This window comes from Sphaeramia orbicularis, chromosome 12 (genome assembly GCF_902148855.1).
Source record: "Sphaeramia orbicularis chromosome 12, fSphaOr1.1, whole genome shotgun sequence".
Taxonomy (NCBI): Eukaryota; Metazoa; Chordata; class Actinopteri; order Kurtiformes; family Apogonidae; genus Sphaeramia; species Sphaeramia orbicularis.
The window spans coordinates 3,938,403-3,960,832 of NC_043968.1; the positions used below are offsets into that span (position 1 = coordinate 3,938,403).

General features: G+C 38.5%; 1 protein-coding gene across 1 annotated transcript in view; it reads left to right on the forward strand.

Moving 5' to 3' along the window:
* Positions 1-22,430, forward strand: part of mapk10 (mitogen-activated protein kinase 10) — a 94,734-nt gene that overhangs the window by 33,616 nt on the left and 38,688 nt on the right. The window contains 3 exon segments of the mRNA XM_030148615.1: positions 2,085-2,223; positions 7,511-7,676; positions 18,822-18,893. Of these exon segments, the coding sequence (XP_030004475.1) occupies positions 2,085-2,223; positions 7,511-7,676; positions 18,822-18,893 (377 nt within the window).

Genomic DNA, 22,430 nt, shown 5'->3' on the forward strand with positions numbered 1-22,430 from the left:
GATAACATAATAACGGCCGATAACGTAATAACAACCGATAACGTAATAACGGCCGATAACGTAATAACGGCCGATAACATAATAACAACCGATAACGTAATAACAACCGATAACGTAATAAGAGCCGATAACGTAATAACAACCGATAACGTAATAACGGCCGATAACGTAATAACAACCGATAACGTAATAACGGCCGATAACGTAATAACAACCGATAACGTAATAACGGCCGATAACGTAATAACGGCCGATAACGTAATAACAACCGATAACGTAATAACGGCCGATAACGTAATAACAACCGATAACGTAATAACGGCCGATAACGTAATAACAACCGATAACGTAATAACAGCCGATAACGTAATAACGGCCGATAACGTAATAAGAGCCGATAACGTAATAACAACCGATAACGTAATAACGGCCGATAACGTAATAACAACCGATAACATAATAACAGCCGATAACGTAATAACAACCGATAACGTAATAACGGCCGATAACATAATAACAACCGATAACGTAATAACAACTGATAACGCAATAAGAGCCGATAACGTAATAACAACCGATAACGTAATAACGGCCGATAACGTAATAACAACCAATAACGTAATAACGGCCGATAACGTAATAACAACCGATAACGTAATAACGGCCGATAACGTAATAACGGCCGATAACGTAATAACAACCGATAACATAATAACGGCCGATAACGTAATAACAACCGATAACGTAATAACGGCCGATAACGTAATAACAACCGATAACATAATAACGGCCGATAACGTAATAACAACCGATAACGTAATAACGGCCGGTAACGTAATAACAACCGATAACATAATAACGGCCGATAACGTAATAACAACCGATAACGTAATAACGGCCGTTAACGTAATAACAACCGATAACATAATAACGGCCGATAACGTAATAACAACCGATAACATAATAATGGCCGATAACGTAATAACAACCGATAACGTAATAACGGCCGATAACGTAATAACAACCGATAACATAATAACGGCCGATAACGTAATAACAACCGATAACGTAATAACGGCCGATAACGTAATAACGGCCGATAACATAATAACAACTGATAACGTAATAACAACCGATAACATAATAACGGCCGATAACGTAATAACAACCGATAACGTAATAACGGCCGATAACGTAATAACGGCCGATAACATAATAACAACCGATAACATAATAACGGCCGATAACGTAATAACAACCGATAACATAATAACGGCCGATAACGTAATAACAACCGATAACGTAATAACGGCCGATAACGTAATAACGGCCGATAACATAATAACAACTGATAACGTAATAACGGCCGATAACATAATAACAACCGATAACGTAATAACAACCGATAACGTAATAACGGCCGATAACGTAATAACAACCGATAACATAATAACGGCCGATAACGTAATAACAACCGATAACATAATAACGGCCGATAACGTAATAACGGCCGATAACATAATAACAACTGATAACGTAATAACGGCCGATAACATAATAACAACCGATAACGTAATAACAACCGATAACGTAATAACGGCCGATAACGTAATAACAACCGATAACATAATAACGGCCGATAACGTAATAACAACCGATAACATAATAACGGCCGATAACGTAATAACAACCGATAACGTAATAACGGCCGATAACGTAATAACAACCGATAACATAATAACGGCCGATAACGTAATAACAACCGATAACATAATAACGGCCGATAACGTAATAACAACCGATAACAAATCCACCCACAGGTGGAAATAAAGGAAGCTTGAACCTTGAACCTTGAACCTGGCTGTTCAGACTGAAGATAGCAGACTTAGGAGCACATATGAAAGTGGTCTGGGTCTGAACAAGGCACATTTACAGACAGAAGGTGTGAGTTTGAGCTCATTTACATCATGGTGGCACATGTGCAACAGCGTCCATTTGCTTTCGGTGAATTTCACCCTTTGTGAGTGTGAAGCGTGATTGTATTCAAATTAGTCCGACTAATCAATAAACCGATCTTTTGGCAGGTACCTAGTGATGGAGCTGATGGATGCCAACTTGTGCCAGGTGATCCAGATGGAGCTGGACCATGAGCGAATGTCCTACCTGCTCTACCAGATGCTGTGTGGGATCAAGCATCTGCACTCAGCCGGCATTATTCACAGGGTAGGAAGCAAAAAGCCAGCAGTTCTCATCTTACATTATTGGAGGTGGTTGGATCAGTGTGGACACCACTGTGGAATAGAACATCAACAGACAAGTCAGTTTAGCACAAAACATGAAACCTTACACATTGTTTTGGTATTAAGTGACAAAAAAGGAAACAGTGTAATGAGCTGATCATGAATGTGACCAGAGTTAACCCGTTAATGCCAAACGTATCGTATTAGTTTTGAAGCCCTCTACATCACAGCTGTCAAAGTCATTTTAGTTCAGTTCCACATTCACCCCAATAAGCTCTGCAGTGGACTGAACCAGTCAGATAAGAACAGAGACAAAAGTAAAATTACATTATATCAATATTTACATCTATATAGTTTCCTTAAAAATCTGAATAACATGGACAACTTGAAATGTCGTCAGAAAAACAGGTGCAACTTTTCACAATATTCTGCCTCAGTTTATCATTTACACATGTGTGTTACAACTTACCTTACAATTACAAAAACACCACAAATTTACTAACAGACAGAATATTGGTACAATTGCATTTATTTCTCTTAAGACATTTCAGATTGTTCATATTTGTTCAGGTTGTTCACATTTTTGATAAAGGAAAGTTTGTCGATGTAAACATTTTCATGTAATTTTACTTTTTTTACACTAAAACAACGAGAACATTTGCAGTTGTCATTATTTATAGGTTACTACGATAGTATTTTACTGGATTGACCCACTTGAAATTATATTTGTCTGTATGTGGAACCTGAATTAAAATGATTTGGACTCCACTGATCGTTAATATCGTCAGTGTAATTTTTGCATTTCACTAGCTCATCCCAGGGGCCAGATATGGTCATTTGGCAGGGCTGAATTTGGGCCCCGGGCCGCATGTTTAACACCCGTGCTCAACATGATCAGTGTGATATGTTTTTTCTTGCGAAACCTGATATTTATTTACTTATTTTAGTCTCGTAATTGTTTTGCATCATTTCATCAGGTACATATGTACCTGTGTTTGGTTTGTTTGGTACTAACTGGAGATGGAGTTCTACACTTGGTTCTGTCTTCATTTTGTATTTTTACCTCCGCCAAGGAGGTCCTGGTTTTGCCAGCGTTGGTCTGTCTGTTTTTCTGTGTGTGTGTGTGTGTGTGTGTGTGTGTCTGTTCTGTGTGTGTGTGTGTTCTGTCTGTGTGTGTCTGTGTGTCTGTTCTGTGTGTGTGTGTGTGTGTGTGTGTGTCTGTTCTGTGTGTGTGTGTGTGTGTGTGTGTCTGTTCTGTCTGTGTGTGTGTGTGTGTCTGTGTCTGTGTCTGTGTCTGTGTGTCTGTTCTGTCTGTGTGTGTGTGTGTCTGTGTGTCTGTTCTGTGTGTGTGTGTGTGTGTGTGTGTCTGTTCTGTCTGTGTGTGTGTGTGTCTATGTGTCTGTTCTGTGTGTGTGTGTGTGTCTGTGTGTCTGTTCTGTCTGTCTGTGTGTGTGTGTGTCTGTCTGTCTGTGTGTGTGTGTGTCTGTGTGTGTGTGTGTGTGTGTCTGTGTGTGTGTGTGTGTGTCTGTGTGTCTGTTCTGTGTGTGTGTGTGTGTGTGTGTGTGTGTTCTGTGTGTGTGTGTGTGTGTGTGTGTCTGTTCTGTCTGTGTGTGTGTGTGTGTCTGTGTCTGTGTCTGTGTCTGTGTGTCTGTTCTGTCTGTGTGTGTGTGTGTGTCTGTTCTGTCTGTGTGTGTGTGTGTCTGTGTGTCTGTTCTGTCTGTGTGTGTGTGTGTGTCTGTGTGTCTGTTCTGTGTGTGTGTGTGTGTCTGTGTGTCTGTTCTGTGTGTGTGTGTGTCTGTTCTGTCTGTGTGTGTGTGTGTGTGTGTGTGTTCTGTCTGTGTGTGTGTGTGTGTCTGTGTCTGTGTCTGTGTGTCTGTGTGTCTGTTCTGTCTGTGTGTGTGTGTGTGTCTGTTCTGTCTGTGTGTGTGTGTGTCTGTGTGTCTGTTCTGTCTGTGTGTGTGTGTGTGTCTGTGTGTCTGTTCTGTGTGTGTGTGTGTGTCTGTGTGTCTGTTCTGTGTGTGTGTGTGTGTCTGTTCTGTCTGTGTGTGTGTGTGTCTGTGTGTCTGTTCTGTGTGTGTGTGTGTCTGTCTGTGTGTGTGTGTGTGTGTGTGTGTGTGTGTCTGTGTGCCTGTTCTGTGTGTGTGTGTGTCTGTGTGTCTGTTCTGTCTGTCTGTGTGTGTGTGTGTGTGTCTGTGTGTGTGTGTGTGTGTGTGTGTGTGTCTGTTGGTCTGTCGGGCTGTTCTGTCTGTCTGTCTGTCTGTCTGTCGGTCTATCTTATTTTATCTTATCTTAACTTATCTTATCTTATCTTAACTTATCTTATCTTATCTTAACTTAACTTATCTTATCTTAACTTATCTTATCTTATCTTATCTTATCTTAACTTATCTTATCTTAACTTATCTTATCTTATCTTATCTTATCTTATCTTATCTTACTCTAACTTATCTTATTCTTATTCTTATCTTAATATCTTATCTTTATCTTATCTGTAACTTAACTTATCTTATCTTAACTTATCTTATCTTATCTTATCTTAACTTATCTTATCTTATCTTAACTTATCTTATCTTATCTTATCTTATCTTATCTTAACTTATCTTATCTTATCTTAACTTATCTTAAGGAACAAATGATTAAATGTTGGTGGTGATGGGGGGGTGGTGTGTGAGTGCTTTTCTAGTCTTTGGATGGATGTGGTTTGGTTTGTCAGACTTTGTAGCTCGTTGTGTATCTCTAACCATGAAGGCTATTATTGTTCAGACGGGGGCAGGAAATGGACCATTTTCTTCATTTTGCTCCTTTTCGGTCGTGGGTGTGTGCATGTTTGTTCACCTGATGATTACTGAATGTCTGCTGATGACATGCACAACCATGAACCAAATAAATGAAATGAAATTAAAAACGTATACAGTTATTTGCAATACACAGATAATCCACCAGGGGGAGGAGTTCACTCGCCACAGGCCTTTAGTGACACTACAAGGCTGACAGTAATGAGGAAGGAACAAAATGAAAAGGAATTAACTATTTGTTAGACATGTTTGTGTTCTATTATGCTTTTGTTTGTTCAAAAATAATCATATTCTCAGAAGGACGTCTTTACAGCAAAGTTTGATAAAGTGTTGGAATATCTGCGATCTCAGACTGCAACTACCTGAAACAGATTTAATACAGACTTTGGAGATCATCGCTGTGGACGTATTTTGGATCTGGATACATTTCATACAACTTGTACGCACTGCGCTGGACTGTATCATTTTGAAAATGTTCAATAAAAATAATGTTCAAAAAATAATAATATTTGAGCATTTAGACCCAAAGTATCAAATATGATACAAAATTAAAACTCATACATGGAAATTGATATCTGGAAAAAAACTTTTTGTGTTGTTCAGAAGGACCAATAACGGCTCCAGTTTCAGAGAACTGGAATTTTCTGTCAGTGATTTAATGGTTCAGTCTTTACAGGGTTAATGCGCATAAAAAACAAGTCAAAAGCCAGCTGTTAAAACCAGAAAAGGATTATCAGTGAGCCCACTGACATGCTCACAAATACTTATTCATTATCATGATCTGATTGTGGAGTTCTCAGATGACTGAAGTGTAAACAGCATCATCTAATATGTTTGATCAGATATCAGCAGTAATCTGATTATGAGAAATCAGATTAACGCACCTGGATTTCTCCTCAATACTCTGATGTCTTCCTGCATTCATACAGGTTAATCCGCTGTGTTTTGCTCTTTTTCTGCGTATGTGTAAGCATAATTACAATCGTAGAAAACAGAGGTTATGTAGTCGCATGTGAGCAGAAGACAATACCAGGAAGTTGGAGTCTACAGTCACTGTCTACATACGTGTTGGACTGGAGCGTCGAAACCAGAGTATTCTGATTATCCCATTTCTTAACTGCATGTAAACACATCAGATGTGATTAGTCCAATAATCCCATTACTCCCAGTTATCGGACTTTAATGGTCATGTAAACACGCTCATTCATATAAATACATGGTTGACAGCCTCTCATGTAGGGATGGAACCAAATGGAAATGTCATATCACGGTTATTGTGACCAAAATGATCACGGTTATCGTTATTATCGCAGTATTGTTAAAATGTGCTCAGAATGTTCAAAAAGTACTTAAACACACACTGTAATTATTTAATAAAGTTGTATTTTTAAAAAACAAACAAATAAATAAAATAACAGCACAATGTACTTTCTGTTGCAGAAACATTTAAATATTCACATGAAAACATCAAACATACACGTGCATTAAAGATGGACGCGTACGGACACTGTCTGAGCATTTTACACTTCAACTTTGAGTTGTTTGGGTTTCTTTTTCAGAGATAGACAGATAGATAGAACGATAGAACGATAGAATGAACGATAGAACGATAGAACGATAGAATGAATGATAGAACGATAGATAGAACGATAGAACGATAGAATGACGTACTAGAACGATAGATTAGAAACGATAGCACGACTAGAAGAACGATGAACGTAGCAATAGAACGATAGAAGAATGATAGAACGATAGATAGAACGATAGAACGATAGAATGAAAGATAGACAGATAGAACGATAGAAATGAATGATATTTAGAACGATAGGTTAGAAACGATAGATCTTTAGAAACGATAATGAATGAACGTGATAGAACGATAGATGACACGATTAGAACGATAGAATGAATGATAGAACGATAGATAGAACGATAGAATGAATGATAGAACGATAGATAGAACGATAGAACGATAGAATGAACGATAGAACGATAGATAGAACGATAGAACGATAGAATGAATGATAGAACGATAGGTAGAACGATAGAATGAACGATAGAACGATAGATAGAATGATAGAACGATAGAATGAATGATAGAACGATAGATAGAACGATAGAACGATAGAATGAACGATAGAACGATAGAATGAACGATAGAACGATAGATAGAACGATAGAACGATAGAATGAACGATAGAACGATAGATAGAACGATAGAACGATAGAATGATAGATAGAACGATAGATAGAACGATAGAACGATAGAATGATAGATAGAACGATAGATAGATAGATAGATAGATAGAACGGAGGTCTGTCTCTCTCTCTCTCTCTCTCTCTCTCTCAAACATGATTATCATGGTAATTCCAGTTTCAGTGCTCATACTAAACACTGGGAGTTTGAGGGCGGTTTCTCATCAGACCAGTTATGGTTACGTTCCTATTCTCATGTTTTTTTTTTTCTGTCTCCAGGATCTCAAACCAAGCAATATAGTGGTGAAATCAGACTGTACGCTGAAGATCCTGGACTTTGGACTGGCCAGAACTGCAGGCACCAGCTTCATGATGACTCCTTATGTGGTGACCAGATACTACAGAGCCCCAGAGGTGATCCTGGGAATGGGATACAAAGAAAATGGTGAGAAGTGACATTTCTGAGGGATGTCTCTGTTGTTCTCAGGTCACCTCATGTGCACTAGGGCGACATGGCTGATATGGACAGAAGACTCTATCTCATTGTATTTTGTCAGAATGGGAATTGGACATAGGGTCAAAACACGCTATTTGAAATCTCTCTGACGGGACATTTTCCGGCAGCGGTTCCCAAACTTTTTTGGCTCATGACCCCAGTTTAACATCACAAATTTCTAGCGACCCCAGACATTCAGAACGAAGACATCTTTCTCTTAGATGTCTTAGCGGGGCCAGGCAGAAGAACTCTGTCCATTTTCTGTTCAGCCCAGTTTTCTGACTGCAACTGTGTCCGTGCAGGTTGAAGCGTAGCGACACATGCAGTCACATGACCAGGTCAATCCAGATGTGTCCTCTCAGATATTATTACTGTATTTTATTTGAACTGGATTTGTAGTAGGAAAAATGTGTGGTGTTTTAATTATAATGAAAAATATATTGAATCATTAAAAAAATATTTTTTTATTAGTAATTTATTATTCTTTTTATCAATTATTAGAAATTTCAGGCGACCCCGTTTGAATTCCAGGCGACCCCATGTGGGGTCCCGACCCCAAGGTTGAAAAACACTGTTTTGGAGACTGTTTGACAAATGGAATGGCAATCAATTAAAGTTCACTCTCTGACCAAGGTTATTATCGTTAACGAAAACTAACAAAATGAGCAGAGTCCTGTCTGGGATTTATTTGAATACAACGACAGAGAAGAAGAGAAAAGAGACCACTGAACTACAACTGAACTACAACTGAACTACAACTAAACTAAAACTAAACTACAACTGAACTACAACTAAACTACAACTAAACTAAAACTAAACTACAACTGAACTACAACTAAACTACAACTGAACTAAAACTAAACTACAACTGAACTACAACTGAACTACAACTGAACTACAACTAAACTACAACTGAACTACAACTGAACTACAACTAAACTACAACTGAACTACAACTAAACTAAAACTAAACTACAACTGAACTACAACTGAACTACAACTAAACTACAACTAAACTACAACTGAACTAAAACTGAACTACAACTGAACTACAACTGAACTACAACTAAACTACAACTGAACTACAACTGAACTAAAACTGAACTACAACTGAACTACAACTAAACTAAAACTAAACTACAACTGAACTACAACTGAACTACAACTAAACTACAACTAAACTACAACTGAACTACAACTGAACTAAAACTAAACTACACCTGAACTACAACTGAACTACAACTAAACTACAACTAAACTACAACTGAACTACAACTGAACTAAAACTGAACTACAACTGAACTACAACTAAACTACAACTGAACTACAACCAAACTAAAACTAAACTACAACTAAACGAAAACCAAACTAAACTAAAACTAAGCATTTAGAAAAAAATGAAAACTAATAAAAACTATCAAACCTGCTCTAAAAATTTATTAAAATGAACTGAATTAGTGAAAAAAAAGTCCAATCTAAATAAAACTAAACTAGAATGAAAAATCCAAAACTATTAGAACCTTGTCTCTGACGGGACATGACTGTGTTTTGACCTTATACTGTGTGTATATATACATATACATATATATATATATACACAGGGTGGGGAAGCCAAATGTACACTGAACATTTAGTTGTTTTTTCTCAGCAGACACTGCGTCAGTTGTTTTGAACCCAAACATATACTGATGTCATAATCATACCTAACACTATTATCCATACCTTTGCAGAAACTTTTGCCCATATGAGTAATCAGGAAAGAAAACGTCAAAGAGTGTGTGATTTGCTGAATGCACTCGTCACACCAAAGGAGATTTCAAAAATAGTTGGAGTGTCCATAAAGACTGTTTATAATGGAAAGAAGAGAATGACTATGAGCAAAACTATTACCAGAAAGTCTGGAAGATACTATTAAAGAAGAATGGGAGAAGTTGTCACCCCAATATTTGAGGAACACTTGCACAGTTTCAGGAAGCGTGTGAAGGCAGTTATTGAGAAAGAAGGAGGACACATAGAATAAAAACATTTTCTATTATGGACATTTTCTTGTGGCAAATAAATTCTCATGACTTTCAATAAACTAATTGGTCATACACTGTCTTTCAATCCCTGCCTGAGAATATTGTACATTTGGCTTCCCCACCCTGTATCTATCTATCTATCTATCTATCTATCTATCTATCTATCTATCTATCTATCTATCTATCTATCTATCTATCTATCTATCTATCTATCTATCTATCTATCTATCTATCTATCTATCTATCTATCTATCTATCTATCTATCTATCTATCTATCTATCCATATCTATATCTATATCTATATAGATATATATGTATATATAGCAGTGAAGAGGGTAAACGTTTCAACTGTAAGCCAAAACTGTATAAGATGTTGCATCAGATTATTTTAATACAGTGGTAAATAACAAACAGGAAGGAAAGTCCAAGGCAGTCTCTTTAAGCCTTAAAATGCCTTTCTTCTCTTTCTTCTCTTTCTTCTCTTTCTTCTCTTTCTTGTGGTGGCCTGCTCATACATAGGCCTTAAAAACACTTCAGTATTTAAACAGAGGGCCTTGGGGTTTTCTTCCTGTTGGTCATCTACTTTATGAATCCCTTTTTTCCAAAGAGCACCTCGAACAAACTCTTTTTTGGGCCCTAGAAGTATTTCTTCCATGATTTTTTTTTAAATACAGTGGTAACTTGACTTATGAGTTTAATTCATGACTAAGCTTGTAACTCAGTTTGCTCTGATATCAGATCAGTTTTCCCCATTGAAATTCACTGAAGTGCCATGAATCTGTTCCATCCCCATAAGTGGAAACATGTCCACATCATGTCTTGCGTATACAGAACTTATTTCTAACTTATGTGTAACTTATATTGAACTTATCTCCAACACATATTGACGTATGTAGACGTATTTGACGTGTTCTGGACAACCTCTTCCAGACATGCAGCATTTCAGCACCTCCCCTCTGGACAGCTCCCGCACTTTGTTGTCCACCAGAAGATAATGCCTGTATATATATATATATATATATATATATATATGTATATGTGTGTGTGTATATATATATATATATATACACACACACACACACACATATATATGTGTGTGTGTGTGTGTGTATAATAGGTATAATGTATAATACCAGATGTATTATACGTATAATACCAGATACTACATTTATTGAACTTCAAGTGCTGCCCACACAGGTGTTTGATCAGATCTGATAACATTTTTACTACTGATCAAATATCGGCTTTCAAAAAAAAAAAAAAGAAGGCAGATGGCTGACATTGAAAAAGTTCTCTATATCGGCCCGATATATCAGCCGTCCGTAAACTAAACATTAGAACAGCCCACTGCAGTCAGGGGCCTCTCTGTGGTGCTTTTCATGCTACACTTTTCACTTCTTTTTAAACTCATCTGTCAGCTGTGTTATTTGTGCAGTAAAGCCGTTACCATGGAGATGATCTGAACACCTTTTCAAATGCCATAACAGCAGCAGCAGAACACGTTACACAAGCACCTGCAGGTTGAAATTCACTTAATGCTTAAGAATGATGATAAACTGACTTGAACAAACTCACTTGTGTAGTAACGCTAACGTTACCAATCCCATAATACCACTGTCTGTGTAAAATATTCAAATACAGCCCATTTTAAATGAATGTGTGACATAAGAAAAACACAGAGTGAGAACAGAGAACATACGTCAGGTACGTTTAAGATATCGCTCAGCTGTAAAGTTAAAATCCAGCATTTTCAACAGCTTACGTTATCATTTATTATATATTACATTTCGTTAGCCTCATAGCATAATTGCTTAACTCATACACAAATGGACAAAAGTATGTGGACATGTTGAATTCAGGTGTTTCTTTTCTAACAGGGGTCTGGGATACAAAACAACAATGACTAATGCCATAATATAGTTTTATATTGGGATAAATATCATTGCATCGGTTAGTTTGGTTTAAACTGTTATTTTTACTTCCAAAATGCGTCAGAGATGATTTTGACTTAATCTCAAGGTCTGTTTCTCTCAACACTGATTTTTTTTTTTTTTAATCTATGACTGTGATTTAAAATCTTCTACCTCTAAATTTCTAAAATAAATAATAATTCTGCCACAACTAACCATCTACTTTCTTCACATTTCACTTAGGAAGAAAAATCTCCCATTAAATTTTAAGGAAATATTGATGTTTATAAACTATATGGACAAAAATATTAGGACACATCATCATGGGTACAGCTGTAAGATGTTCTGTTCATGATGATTTGAGATATAAACATCAATATTAATAATCAATATGATATTGATCACAATATAAAACTATATTATAACATTTAATATTATTGTTTTGTATCCCAGACCCCTGATAGAAAAGAAACACCTGAATTCAATGTGTCCACATACTTTTGTCCCTTTGTGTTTGAGTTAGGCAATTATGCTCTGAGGCTAATGATACGCAAAATAAATTAAGCTATTTCTTAATTTGAACAAACTGACCCTTCAAATCACATGTCATATAACAAAGATTTAGTGGTCTGGTAAAATTTACTCAAATTGAAGAAAATTTGACTCTACTCTGATAACATTTGGTCCCTGTTTAAAAAGAGTAAAAGTTCATCTTTGGGTACATCTGTCCAAATTCAATATAGAGCCAAATTTACTCTTTTTGAGGAAAATACTTTGGACTCTTGAAAAAATGCTCAGTAATTTTTCCTGTGTAGGTGTTCTTGATTAACACTGACACACATTCAGTGACATGCGTTGGAGTGTGTTTTACACATTTGTGCGCATTTCAATGACCTTGACGTACAAATGTTTGTGCAACATGTAAACTTTGCATCAAAAGTTAAAACGTAGCCGGAGTTCAAGTAATAAAACCTTTGTTACAAATAAGGTTATTATCGTTAATGAAAACTAACAAAATGATGAAAACTAGAACTGAAAAAACATTTTTGTTAACTGAAATAAAAAAAACTATAATTAAAAGAGAAAAATGATAACTAACTGAAAATGTATTCTGTGTTTACAAAACTAACTAAAACTAACTTATAGATAAAATTCCCTTCGTTTTTGTCTTTGTCAATGTCGGATTGATACGAAATCGATTTATTTCGCTTGAGCAATTTTAGCTGCTGGCACCATACGATATTTAACGGTCCGTCACTTGTGGTTTACAGTCGTCTTCTCATCCTAACAACATGGAGACTAAAGCTGGGAGAAAACAGCAGAGTCCTGTCTGGGAATTTATTTGAATACAACAGTGAGAAAGATAAAAAATATGAAAAAAAAAACTAAACTAAAACTAAGCATTTAGAAAAAACAAAAACTAATAAGAACTATCAAACCTGCTCTAAAAACAAATTAAAATGAACTGAATTAGAGAAAAAAAAAAGTCCAAACTAAATAAAACTAAACTAGAAGGAAAAACCCAAACTAGGTTACTTGGCTACAAACCAATAATAGATCAGACAGGAGGGGTTCTGACTGTGACAAACACTAAAGGTTGTTTTTCACAGATCTTAATCATCAGGTAAAACACAGTTACATTTATCCTTTCATCATCTGTAAAGAAGTGCCATGGCATAAACTGAGGCCTCAGAGGCACTGCTGCTGGAGGCCCACTTTACAAATGAGCTCCAGTAAATGGAAGTGTTGGAGGGATGAGTCACGAATTCAAAGGCCCCGGAACGTCCGACGTGAGTGACAGCCGGGATGAGCTGCTGTGACGCATGCGTTCACGTTCATGTCCCGCCCATCAGCCCAGTCCACACGCAGATACGGCCTTCAGGATGGAGATGCTGAGGTCACAGCCGTCATTCAAGACCAGACTGTCAGTCCAGTGGGCACACACAGATACCTGAGGGTCCACATCCAAAACCTTCTCTGCTGGAAACCACACACACAACCTGTGCAAGAAACGGCAGCAAAGACTGGATTTGGAAGACCGCTGAGGCTGTATGGCAGGGTTCTCACACTCCTGTTCTTTCAGGTTCCACATTCAGCCAGTTTGATCTGCAGTGGGCCGGACCAGTCAAATAAGAACAGAAGAACCCAGAAATAATGACAACTGACAATTCATGTCTGTGTTTTACTGCAAAAAACCCCATTAAATTATGAAAATACTGACTTTTATAAACTATCCAAACAAAAAAGATGTGAATAACCTGAATAAAACGGACATTTCTTCAGATAAATCAGTGTAATTTTCTCAGTCTTCTTCCTCCACTTCTCATTAGTCCATGTGCATTCTGGATCAGATCTCCAAAGACACTAAACACTGAGGAACAGGAAGAAAAGAGTTCAAACTGGACTGAATTTAATACAGACATTTCAGGTTGGACACATTTGTTCAGGTTAGTCACATTTTATTGGTACAGGAGAGTTTGGAAATGGAAAGAGTTTCACAATTTAATGTGATTTTTTGCACTAAAACAAAGACAAACATTTGCAGTTGTCATTATTTACAGACATAATGTCAGATTATTTTTCCATCAAACCCAGTAGTAAATCTGCAGTGGTTCTTCTGTGTGGGTTCTTCTGCTGTTCTTATTGGACTGTAGATCAGATTGGTCTGGATGTGGAACCCACACTAACATGAGTTCCACAGCCTGGACTGTGGAATTTATACACTGTGTAAATTCATCCCAGGGGTCGGATTGGAACCTTTGGGGGGACACATTTGGACCCTGGACCACATGTTTGAGGTATGGGGTCAGCAAGCAGGTTCTGCAGAAGTTTTACAGAGGTATCTGAGAGAGCCTCATCAGATATGACATCACAGCTGGTATGGACACTGACCAGTCCAACTGAAGAACAGGCTGGACAGTCTGCACCAAACAGCAACGAAGAGCATAGGTACGACAGAAGACCAGACCACAGATAATCTGGAGAACCAGTCGCTCATAAAACAAGCAACAAAAATCTCTTCAGACCCAAGTTTTGGATTTTTCATTCTAGTTTAGTTTTATTTAGTTTGGACTTTTTTTCTCTAATTCATTTCATTTTATTCGTTTTTAGAGCAGGTTTGATAGTTTTTATTAGTTTTCGTTTTTTCCTAAATGCTTAGTTTTAGTTGTAGTTTAGTTGTAGTTCAGTTTTAGTTCAGTTGTAGTTCAGTTTTAGTTTAGTTTTAATTTAGTTGTAGTTCAGTTGTAGTTCAGTTGTAGTTCAGTTGTAGTTTAGTTGTAGTTCAGTTTTAGTTCAGTTGTAGTTCAGTTTTAGTTCAGTTGTAGTTTAGTTGTAGTTTAGTTTTAGTTGTAGTTCAGTTTTAGTTCAGTTGTAGTTCAGTTGTAGTTCAGTTGTTGTTCAGTTTTAGTTCAGTTGTAGTTTAGTTGTAGTTCAGTTGTTCAGTTATAGTTCAGTTGTAGTTCAGTTGTAGTTTAGTTGTAGTTCAGTTTTAGTTCAGTTCAGTTGTAGTTTAGTTGTAATTCAGTTGTAGTTCAGTTGTAGTTTAGTTGTAGTTCAGTTGTAGTTCAGTTGTAGTTTAGTTCTAGTTCAGTTGTAGTTCAGTTGTAGTTCAGTTGTAGTTTAGTTGTAGTTCAGTTGTAGTTTAGTTGTAGTTTAGTTGTAGTTCAGTTGTAGTTCAGTTGTAGTTCAGTTGTAGTTTAGTTCTAGTTCAGTTGTAGTTCAGTTGTAGTTCAGTTGTAGTTTAGTTTTAGTTTTAGTTCAGTTGTAGTTCAGTTGTAGTTCAGTTGTAGTTTAGTTTTAGTTTTAGTTCAGTTGTAGTTCAGTTGTAGTTTAGTTGTAGTTCAGTTGTAGTTCAGTTGTAGTTTAGTTGTAGTTTAGTTGTAGTTCAGTTGTAGTTCAGTTGTAGTTTAGTTTTAGTTCAGTTGTAGTTCAGTTGTAGTTTAGTTGTAATTCAGTTGTAGTTCAGTTGTAGTTCAGTTTTAGTTCAGTTGTAGTTCAGTTGTAGTTTAGTTGTAGTTTAGTTGTAGTTCAGTTTTAGTTCAGTTGTAGTTCAGTTTTAGTTCAGTTGTAGTTCAGTTGTAGTTCAGTTGTAGTTCAGTGTTAGTTCAGTTGTAGTTCAGTTGTAGTTCAGTGTTAGTTCAGTTGTAGTTCAGTTGTAGTTCAGTGTTAGTTTAGTTGTAGTTCAGTGTAGTTCAGTTGTAGTTCAGTTGTAGTTCAGTTGTAGTTCAGTGTTAGTTCAGTTGTAGTTCAGTTGTAGTTCAGTTGTAGTTCAGTTGTAGTTCAGTGTTAGTTCAGTTGTAGTTTAGTTTAGTTCAGTTGTAGTTCAGTTGTAGTTCAGTTGTAGTTCAGTTGTAGTTCAGTGGTCTCTTTTCTCTTCTTCTCTGTGCTCCTATTCAAATCAATCCCAGACAGGACTCTGCTGCTTTAGTCTCCATGTTTCCAGGTAGAGTGGGGACCAGAAGACGACCTGGAAACCACAAGTGAACACAAGTGACGGAGCAAAAAGTGTCGTATGGAGACAGCACAGAAAACTGAGAGAGACAAAGAAATCCATTGAACATCAATCTGACATTGACAAAGACCAAAACCAAGGGAATTGGATCCAGAATTTGTATCCGTTTTAGTTAGTTTAGTAAACACACAATACAGTTTCAGTTAGTTATGGTTTTTCTTTGAATTATAGTTTTTATTTCAGTTAACAAAATTGTTTTTCAATTCTAGTTTTCATCATTTCGTTAGTTTTCGTTAACGATAATAACCTTGTTCAGACCCAACTCATCCATTGTCCACCGAACACAAACTTCTTCCATCAGGAAGATTTCATACACCAAAGTGCAAAACTAACCGCCTTAAATTATTATTTGTCCCAACGTCCATGAAGCTGCTGAACAATGTTAAAAACTAGTGGAATAGAGCAACGAGCAACAAACACACAGCACTGCAGCACTTTACTACTTTTTTTTTTCTCTGCACTTTAGGCGTCTGTATGTGTTCTGTGTTGTCATTGTCAGATGTGGTCCATGTCTGGTTTATAAGACAGACTGTCTCTGTTCTAGTGTGTCCATGTGATGATGCTTTTGAGCTTGTCTTGTGAAACAATGATACGTAGCACTGTGCCCAACTGGAACTTCCCCCAGGGGACAGGAAAGTTTATTTGACTTTACTAACTTTAGTTAGCCCTCTGTGGAGGCTTCGCTCTCCCCTTTCTTCTTCTTCTTCTACTTCTTCTTCTTCTTCTTCTTCTTCTTCTTCTCCTTCTTCTTCTTCTGTTTCATTTAACATGCCTGCCATTAAAGGTAGGGTAGGAGATCCTGGAAAAACCGGTTCGAGCAAGCTACATTTTGAAAACACACTATTCAAAAGTCCAAACCCCTTTCTCTGAAGCCACGCCTCCAGAGTTCTCGCACAGGGGGAAGGGGGGAGGGGCAAATGGCAGTTGAGTTTGATTGACATATCATCATTCAATCATTTCGATGGGCCGGTAAAAATGATTGGATGAAGTTTTTTCAGTCCTGTCCGTTCCACAGGTGACTACATGTTTTTTATTTTTGTGTTAGCGCATTTAATTAATTGGTTACAACTGGGATGTGAAGGGGTTTATTTATTTATTCATTTTGTTACAGTTTTTATTTCTCATTTTTATCAGTACAATACAATCCCCTCAGGTTGAGGAGCAGAAAACGAGCAAAAGCAGAGAAAAGCAGACAAGTGAAAAGAACAGCCTGTGTTGGTGTCAGAATATTTAAGGTTCCTTAGTAGATACATTAGTCTGTGAACGTCAGCCATTCCCCAGTTTTTCATGCAGAGGTTTTCTTTGAACTTCAGTTTATGTGTCAGATGTTCCATGACAAGTCTATCATCGATGATTGAAATCCAATGTTTATCAGACGGCGCATCAGTCTGAAGACAGTTCTGTGTTCTGGCCTTCCTCCTGACCACCAGGAGGATCTGGACTAGGGCTGTGTACCAGCAGGAATCTGACGATACCATACAAATCACAACACTAGGATCACCATATGATATATCGCCATATATCATGATACTGTTAAAAAGGCAATTGTTTGTTTGTTTCTTTTTTTAAAATGATTATTTCCTTGAAGAATTGAATTCCAGCAGAAATCTGCACAAATCCTAAACACATTTGTATTTGATCCCAACAGGATCTAATGTTCTATCAGCAAATGTTCCAACTGTGTTCAAACTGAAATTGTGTTTTCCAGACATTCCAGTTTCAGATCCTGTTCAAATGTTCAGATTCTATTAGTTCACAACTAACATCAGAACAGGATTTGAGTTCAATCCAATAAAGGAACCAACATTATTGAATAAAAGAGTGTGAAAGAAGAATAAATAAAACATAAACAAAAACAAAAAAAAACAAAAAAGAAAAATGAACCTCCATAAGAATATGGATACAGTACTTTTGAAAATCGATACAGTATTGTGAAATGAAATATCACGATATATTGCAGAAGTGATACTTTGTTACAGCCCTAATCTGGACCAGATATCTGTCTTCTTTGTGCACCGTTTCTTCTAAATGTCCGAGGTACAGAACAGGACATGAATCTGGGATTGCATATCCAACACACGACACACAGCTGAGGGAACCTTCAACCAGAAGGGTTGGATATGTGAACATTTCCAAAACATGTGTGATCTGAATCCATGGGATTACAAAGTCTCCAACACGGCTGTCGAGTATTCATTTGTTTACTTTTCATTTTAGGTGTGATGAAATAACGAATTCGATTTTTCCATTTAAATTCTCTCCATTTCGGTGCCTGTGATGTTGGCTGGTGTGCTTCCCTCAGATGGGACCAGATCCCCTCTGGGGTCTCCTCTGCCAGCTCTCTTTCCCATTTGGTTTGAACATATGATGTTGAATCATTTCTAGAATCCATCAAACAACTAAACAAAACTGACACAGTTTTTGGGAGGGTGTGAAGGGGATTTTAAGCAATTTAGTTAAAAAAATATTCCAGGAAAACATCTCCTACCGCACCTTTAAATCTTCCTCTGACACTGAATAACAGCTGGTTTCTAATGGATGTTGGCTCTTCTAGGGGTGCTGATGTGTCCGACACTAACCTTTCCTTTCCTCTTTGTTTCCTCGCGCCCTCTTCGTCTCACCCTCACCTCCTCACCTCGGTGCGTGCAGTGGATATATGGTCGGTGGGGTGCATTATGGGAGAAATGGTGCGCCACAAAATCCTTTTCCCCGGGAGGGATTGTATCCTTGCTAAATACTGCAGCCTCTCGAGATGATGATGGTAACGTTATGTACTTATTTACAGGCTTATAATAATGAAGAATACTAGAACTCAATGAATGTTTTTTTATGTGAAATATTACATTTTATGTTTCTGGCTTGAGATAAATTTAACTTCTAATACACTGAAGTGCTTTTTCTAGTGAAGGAAGTAGCAGCCACTGGTAAATGATCTATTATTCATTGGGAAATTATACAAAAGTACTTTTTTTTTCCACATCTGTGTTTCCATCTGTGTATATTTTGTAACTGTACTTAGATGACGTCCCTGGCCTGTTCTCTGCGTTGTACTGAGGTGCAGATGGTGACGAAGCCACACTCACACCTGACTATCTTTACTGTGACTTTAATTACAATTCCAGCTGATCTTCTTCTAACACTTTAAATAGAACCTGCAATAACACCACCAAATAAGCAACATAACATCCTCCTCTCACGCCTGTGTGTAAATCTTAAATCCTATTTGGTGTCTTATTCCGGCAAGATGAAATTCTCCTGCAGTAACCGGGCTGTATTTGCATCCCCAAGATGACTAGTAGAATATATTTGGATAAACAGTGCACGTGACGACCACTGTATGTGCACGTGTGCAGTTTGTACATTGTGCCATCTGAGCGTGCCCACATACGTGACTCAGACACTGCTTTCATTGAATTAATCATGAATTATTTAGTTTTGAGCATCTGTTTTAGGAGCAAAGTTTAATTCTTGAGTCTGTAAGAAAATGTAGGAGCTTAAAAGGCCAAAAAAACACATGTAACAATGGGTAGGTGTTAACCCTTTAACCCCAGACATTATTTCTGCTGCGAATAGTCGTCTGTTTCAGGTTCATTCTAGCTGCTGTGAGTTTGTGCTTGTGTTCCTTTTCTTCAGTGGTTTGGTTTTACTGTGTTTTAGGGTCAAAACAGGTGGAAGAACAGAAAAAGACAAAAGAGGAACTGAAGTTTGACAGGTTTTCACTTAATAAGACACGAAGAATGGACATCAGTAGTTAATTTTCCATTGGACATCTGTGCAAAACTTCACCAATATTTGGTAAATGTTGAAAAAACACAAGTGTGTGATGTCGGTTTTTCCATTAAATCACAAATAATATTTGTTTCTTTATTATCGTCAGATGGCACGGGAAGTCATTCCATAAACATGGTGACGAATGTAAATATGGTGTTGATTTACAGATGTATTCATTATTATTATATATTACCCCTCTGTCTCCTACTAAATTAAAAAATTATTCAGTTTTTGCTTTTTGTACTGTCCATCAACATCCGTTTTTTTTTTTTATTCATGGGACTCTAGTTATGGAAAAATGGTTTTTCCATTGCAGTTTTGTGTGATATACCGTTAGTGCTACGCCTGAAAAACCACCTCTTGCCAGCACAAAAACTTTTAATCAAAAAATGAGAGTTTTGCCGAAAAAAATAAACAAATCCAAGAAGTATGTATAAAAAATACAAGAAAAACACCTGGAAGATGAAAGGAACATGTGTTTTAGAACATTAGACCCCATGTGTGCTGGTCCAGACCCCTGTCCACATCCACATGACCCCTTTGAACATCAGTCCTTACATTAGTTCCATTAGAGGTGGACCTGACAGACCCTGGAGACCACATTGGACCTGACAGACCCTGGAGACCACATTGGACCTGACAGACCCTGGAGACCACATTGGACCTGACAGACCCTGGAGACCACATTGGACCTGACAAACCCTGTACACCACATTGGACCTGACAGACCCTGTAGACCACATTGGACCTGACAGACCCTGGAGACCACATTGGACCTGACAGACCCTGGAGACCACACTGGACCTGACAGACCCTGTAGACCACATTGGACCTGACAAACCCTGTACACCACATTGGACCTGACAGACCCTGTAGACCACATTGGACCTGACAGACCCTGTAGACCACATTGGACCTGACAGACCCTGGAGACCACACTGGACCTGACAGACCCTGTAGACCACATTGGACCTGACAGACCCTGTACACCACATTGGACCTGACAGACCCTGGAGACCACATTGGACCTGACAGACCCTGGAGACCACATTGGACCTGACAGACCCTGGAGACCACATTGGACCTGACAGACCCTGGAGACCACACTGGACCTGACAGACCCTGTAGACCACATTGGACCTGACAGACCCTGTACACCACATTGGACCTGACAGACCCTGTAGACCACATTGGACCTGACAGACCCTGTACACCACATTGGACCTGACAGACCCTGTACACCACATTGGACCTGACAGACCCTGGAGACCACATTGGACCTGACAGACCCTGGAGACCACATTGGACCTGACAGACCCTGGAGACCACATTGGACCTGACAGACCCTGGAGACCACACTGGACCTGACAGACCCTGTAGACCACATTGGACCTGACAGACCCTGTACACCACATTGGACCTGACAGACCCTGGAGACCACATTGGACCTGACAGACCCTGGAGACCACACTGGACCTGCAGACCCTGGAGACCACATTGGACCTGACAGACCCTGGAGACCACATTGGACCTGCAGACCCTGGAGACCACATTAGACCTGACAGACCCTGGAGACCACACTGGACCTGCAGACCCTGGAGACCACATTGGACCTGACAGACCCTGGAGACCACATTGGACCTGCAGACCCTGGAGACTACATTGGACCTGACAGACCCTGGAGACCACATTGGACCTGACAGACCCTGGAGACCGCATTGGACCTGCAGACCCTGGAGACCACAATGGACCTGACAGACCCTGGAGACCACATTGGACCTGACAGACCCTGGAGACCGCATTGGACCTGCAGACCCTGGAGACCACAATGGACCTGACAGACCCTGTAGACCACATTGGACCTGCAGACCCTGTAGACCACATTGGACCTGACAGACCCCGGAGACCACATTGGACCTGCAGACCCTGTAGACCACATTGGACCTCAGATTGGTGACTCACTGTAACTGTTGCTGTCACTGTTTTGTAAATGACCAAAAACAGTCACTTGCCTGATAAAGGGTTAAAAAGTTCATCAGCCTCAGCTCTCTGTAACATAAATAATTAAATTTGAGGGTTTGGAGTTGTCGGTAATGTCCCCTAAAGCCCTGGGAAGCCAATGTTTGTGTGTGTGTGTGTGTGTGTGTGTGTGTGTGTGTGTGTGTGTGTGTGTGTGTGTGTGTGTGTGTTGACGTCCAGTGGACATGTGGTCAGTGGGCTGCATCTTTGGCGAGGTGATCAGAGGGACAGTGCTGTTCCCTGGGACTGACCGTATCCTTGTGACTCCTCCCCCTGTGCAGCTGTGCTCTGTGTGGAACCTCCAGCTGAACATCAGGTGTTTGAAGCCGATGCAGAAACTCACCGTTCCATGAATGGACTGGAACTGATGGAAGGGAAATATTCTGGGGCAGTTTTCCTGAACTGAAGCTTCTTTGTGCGTCACAATAAGCGTCCGTGTGAAACACAAGAGTGGAACCAAAGTTGAAC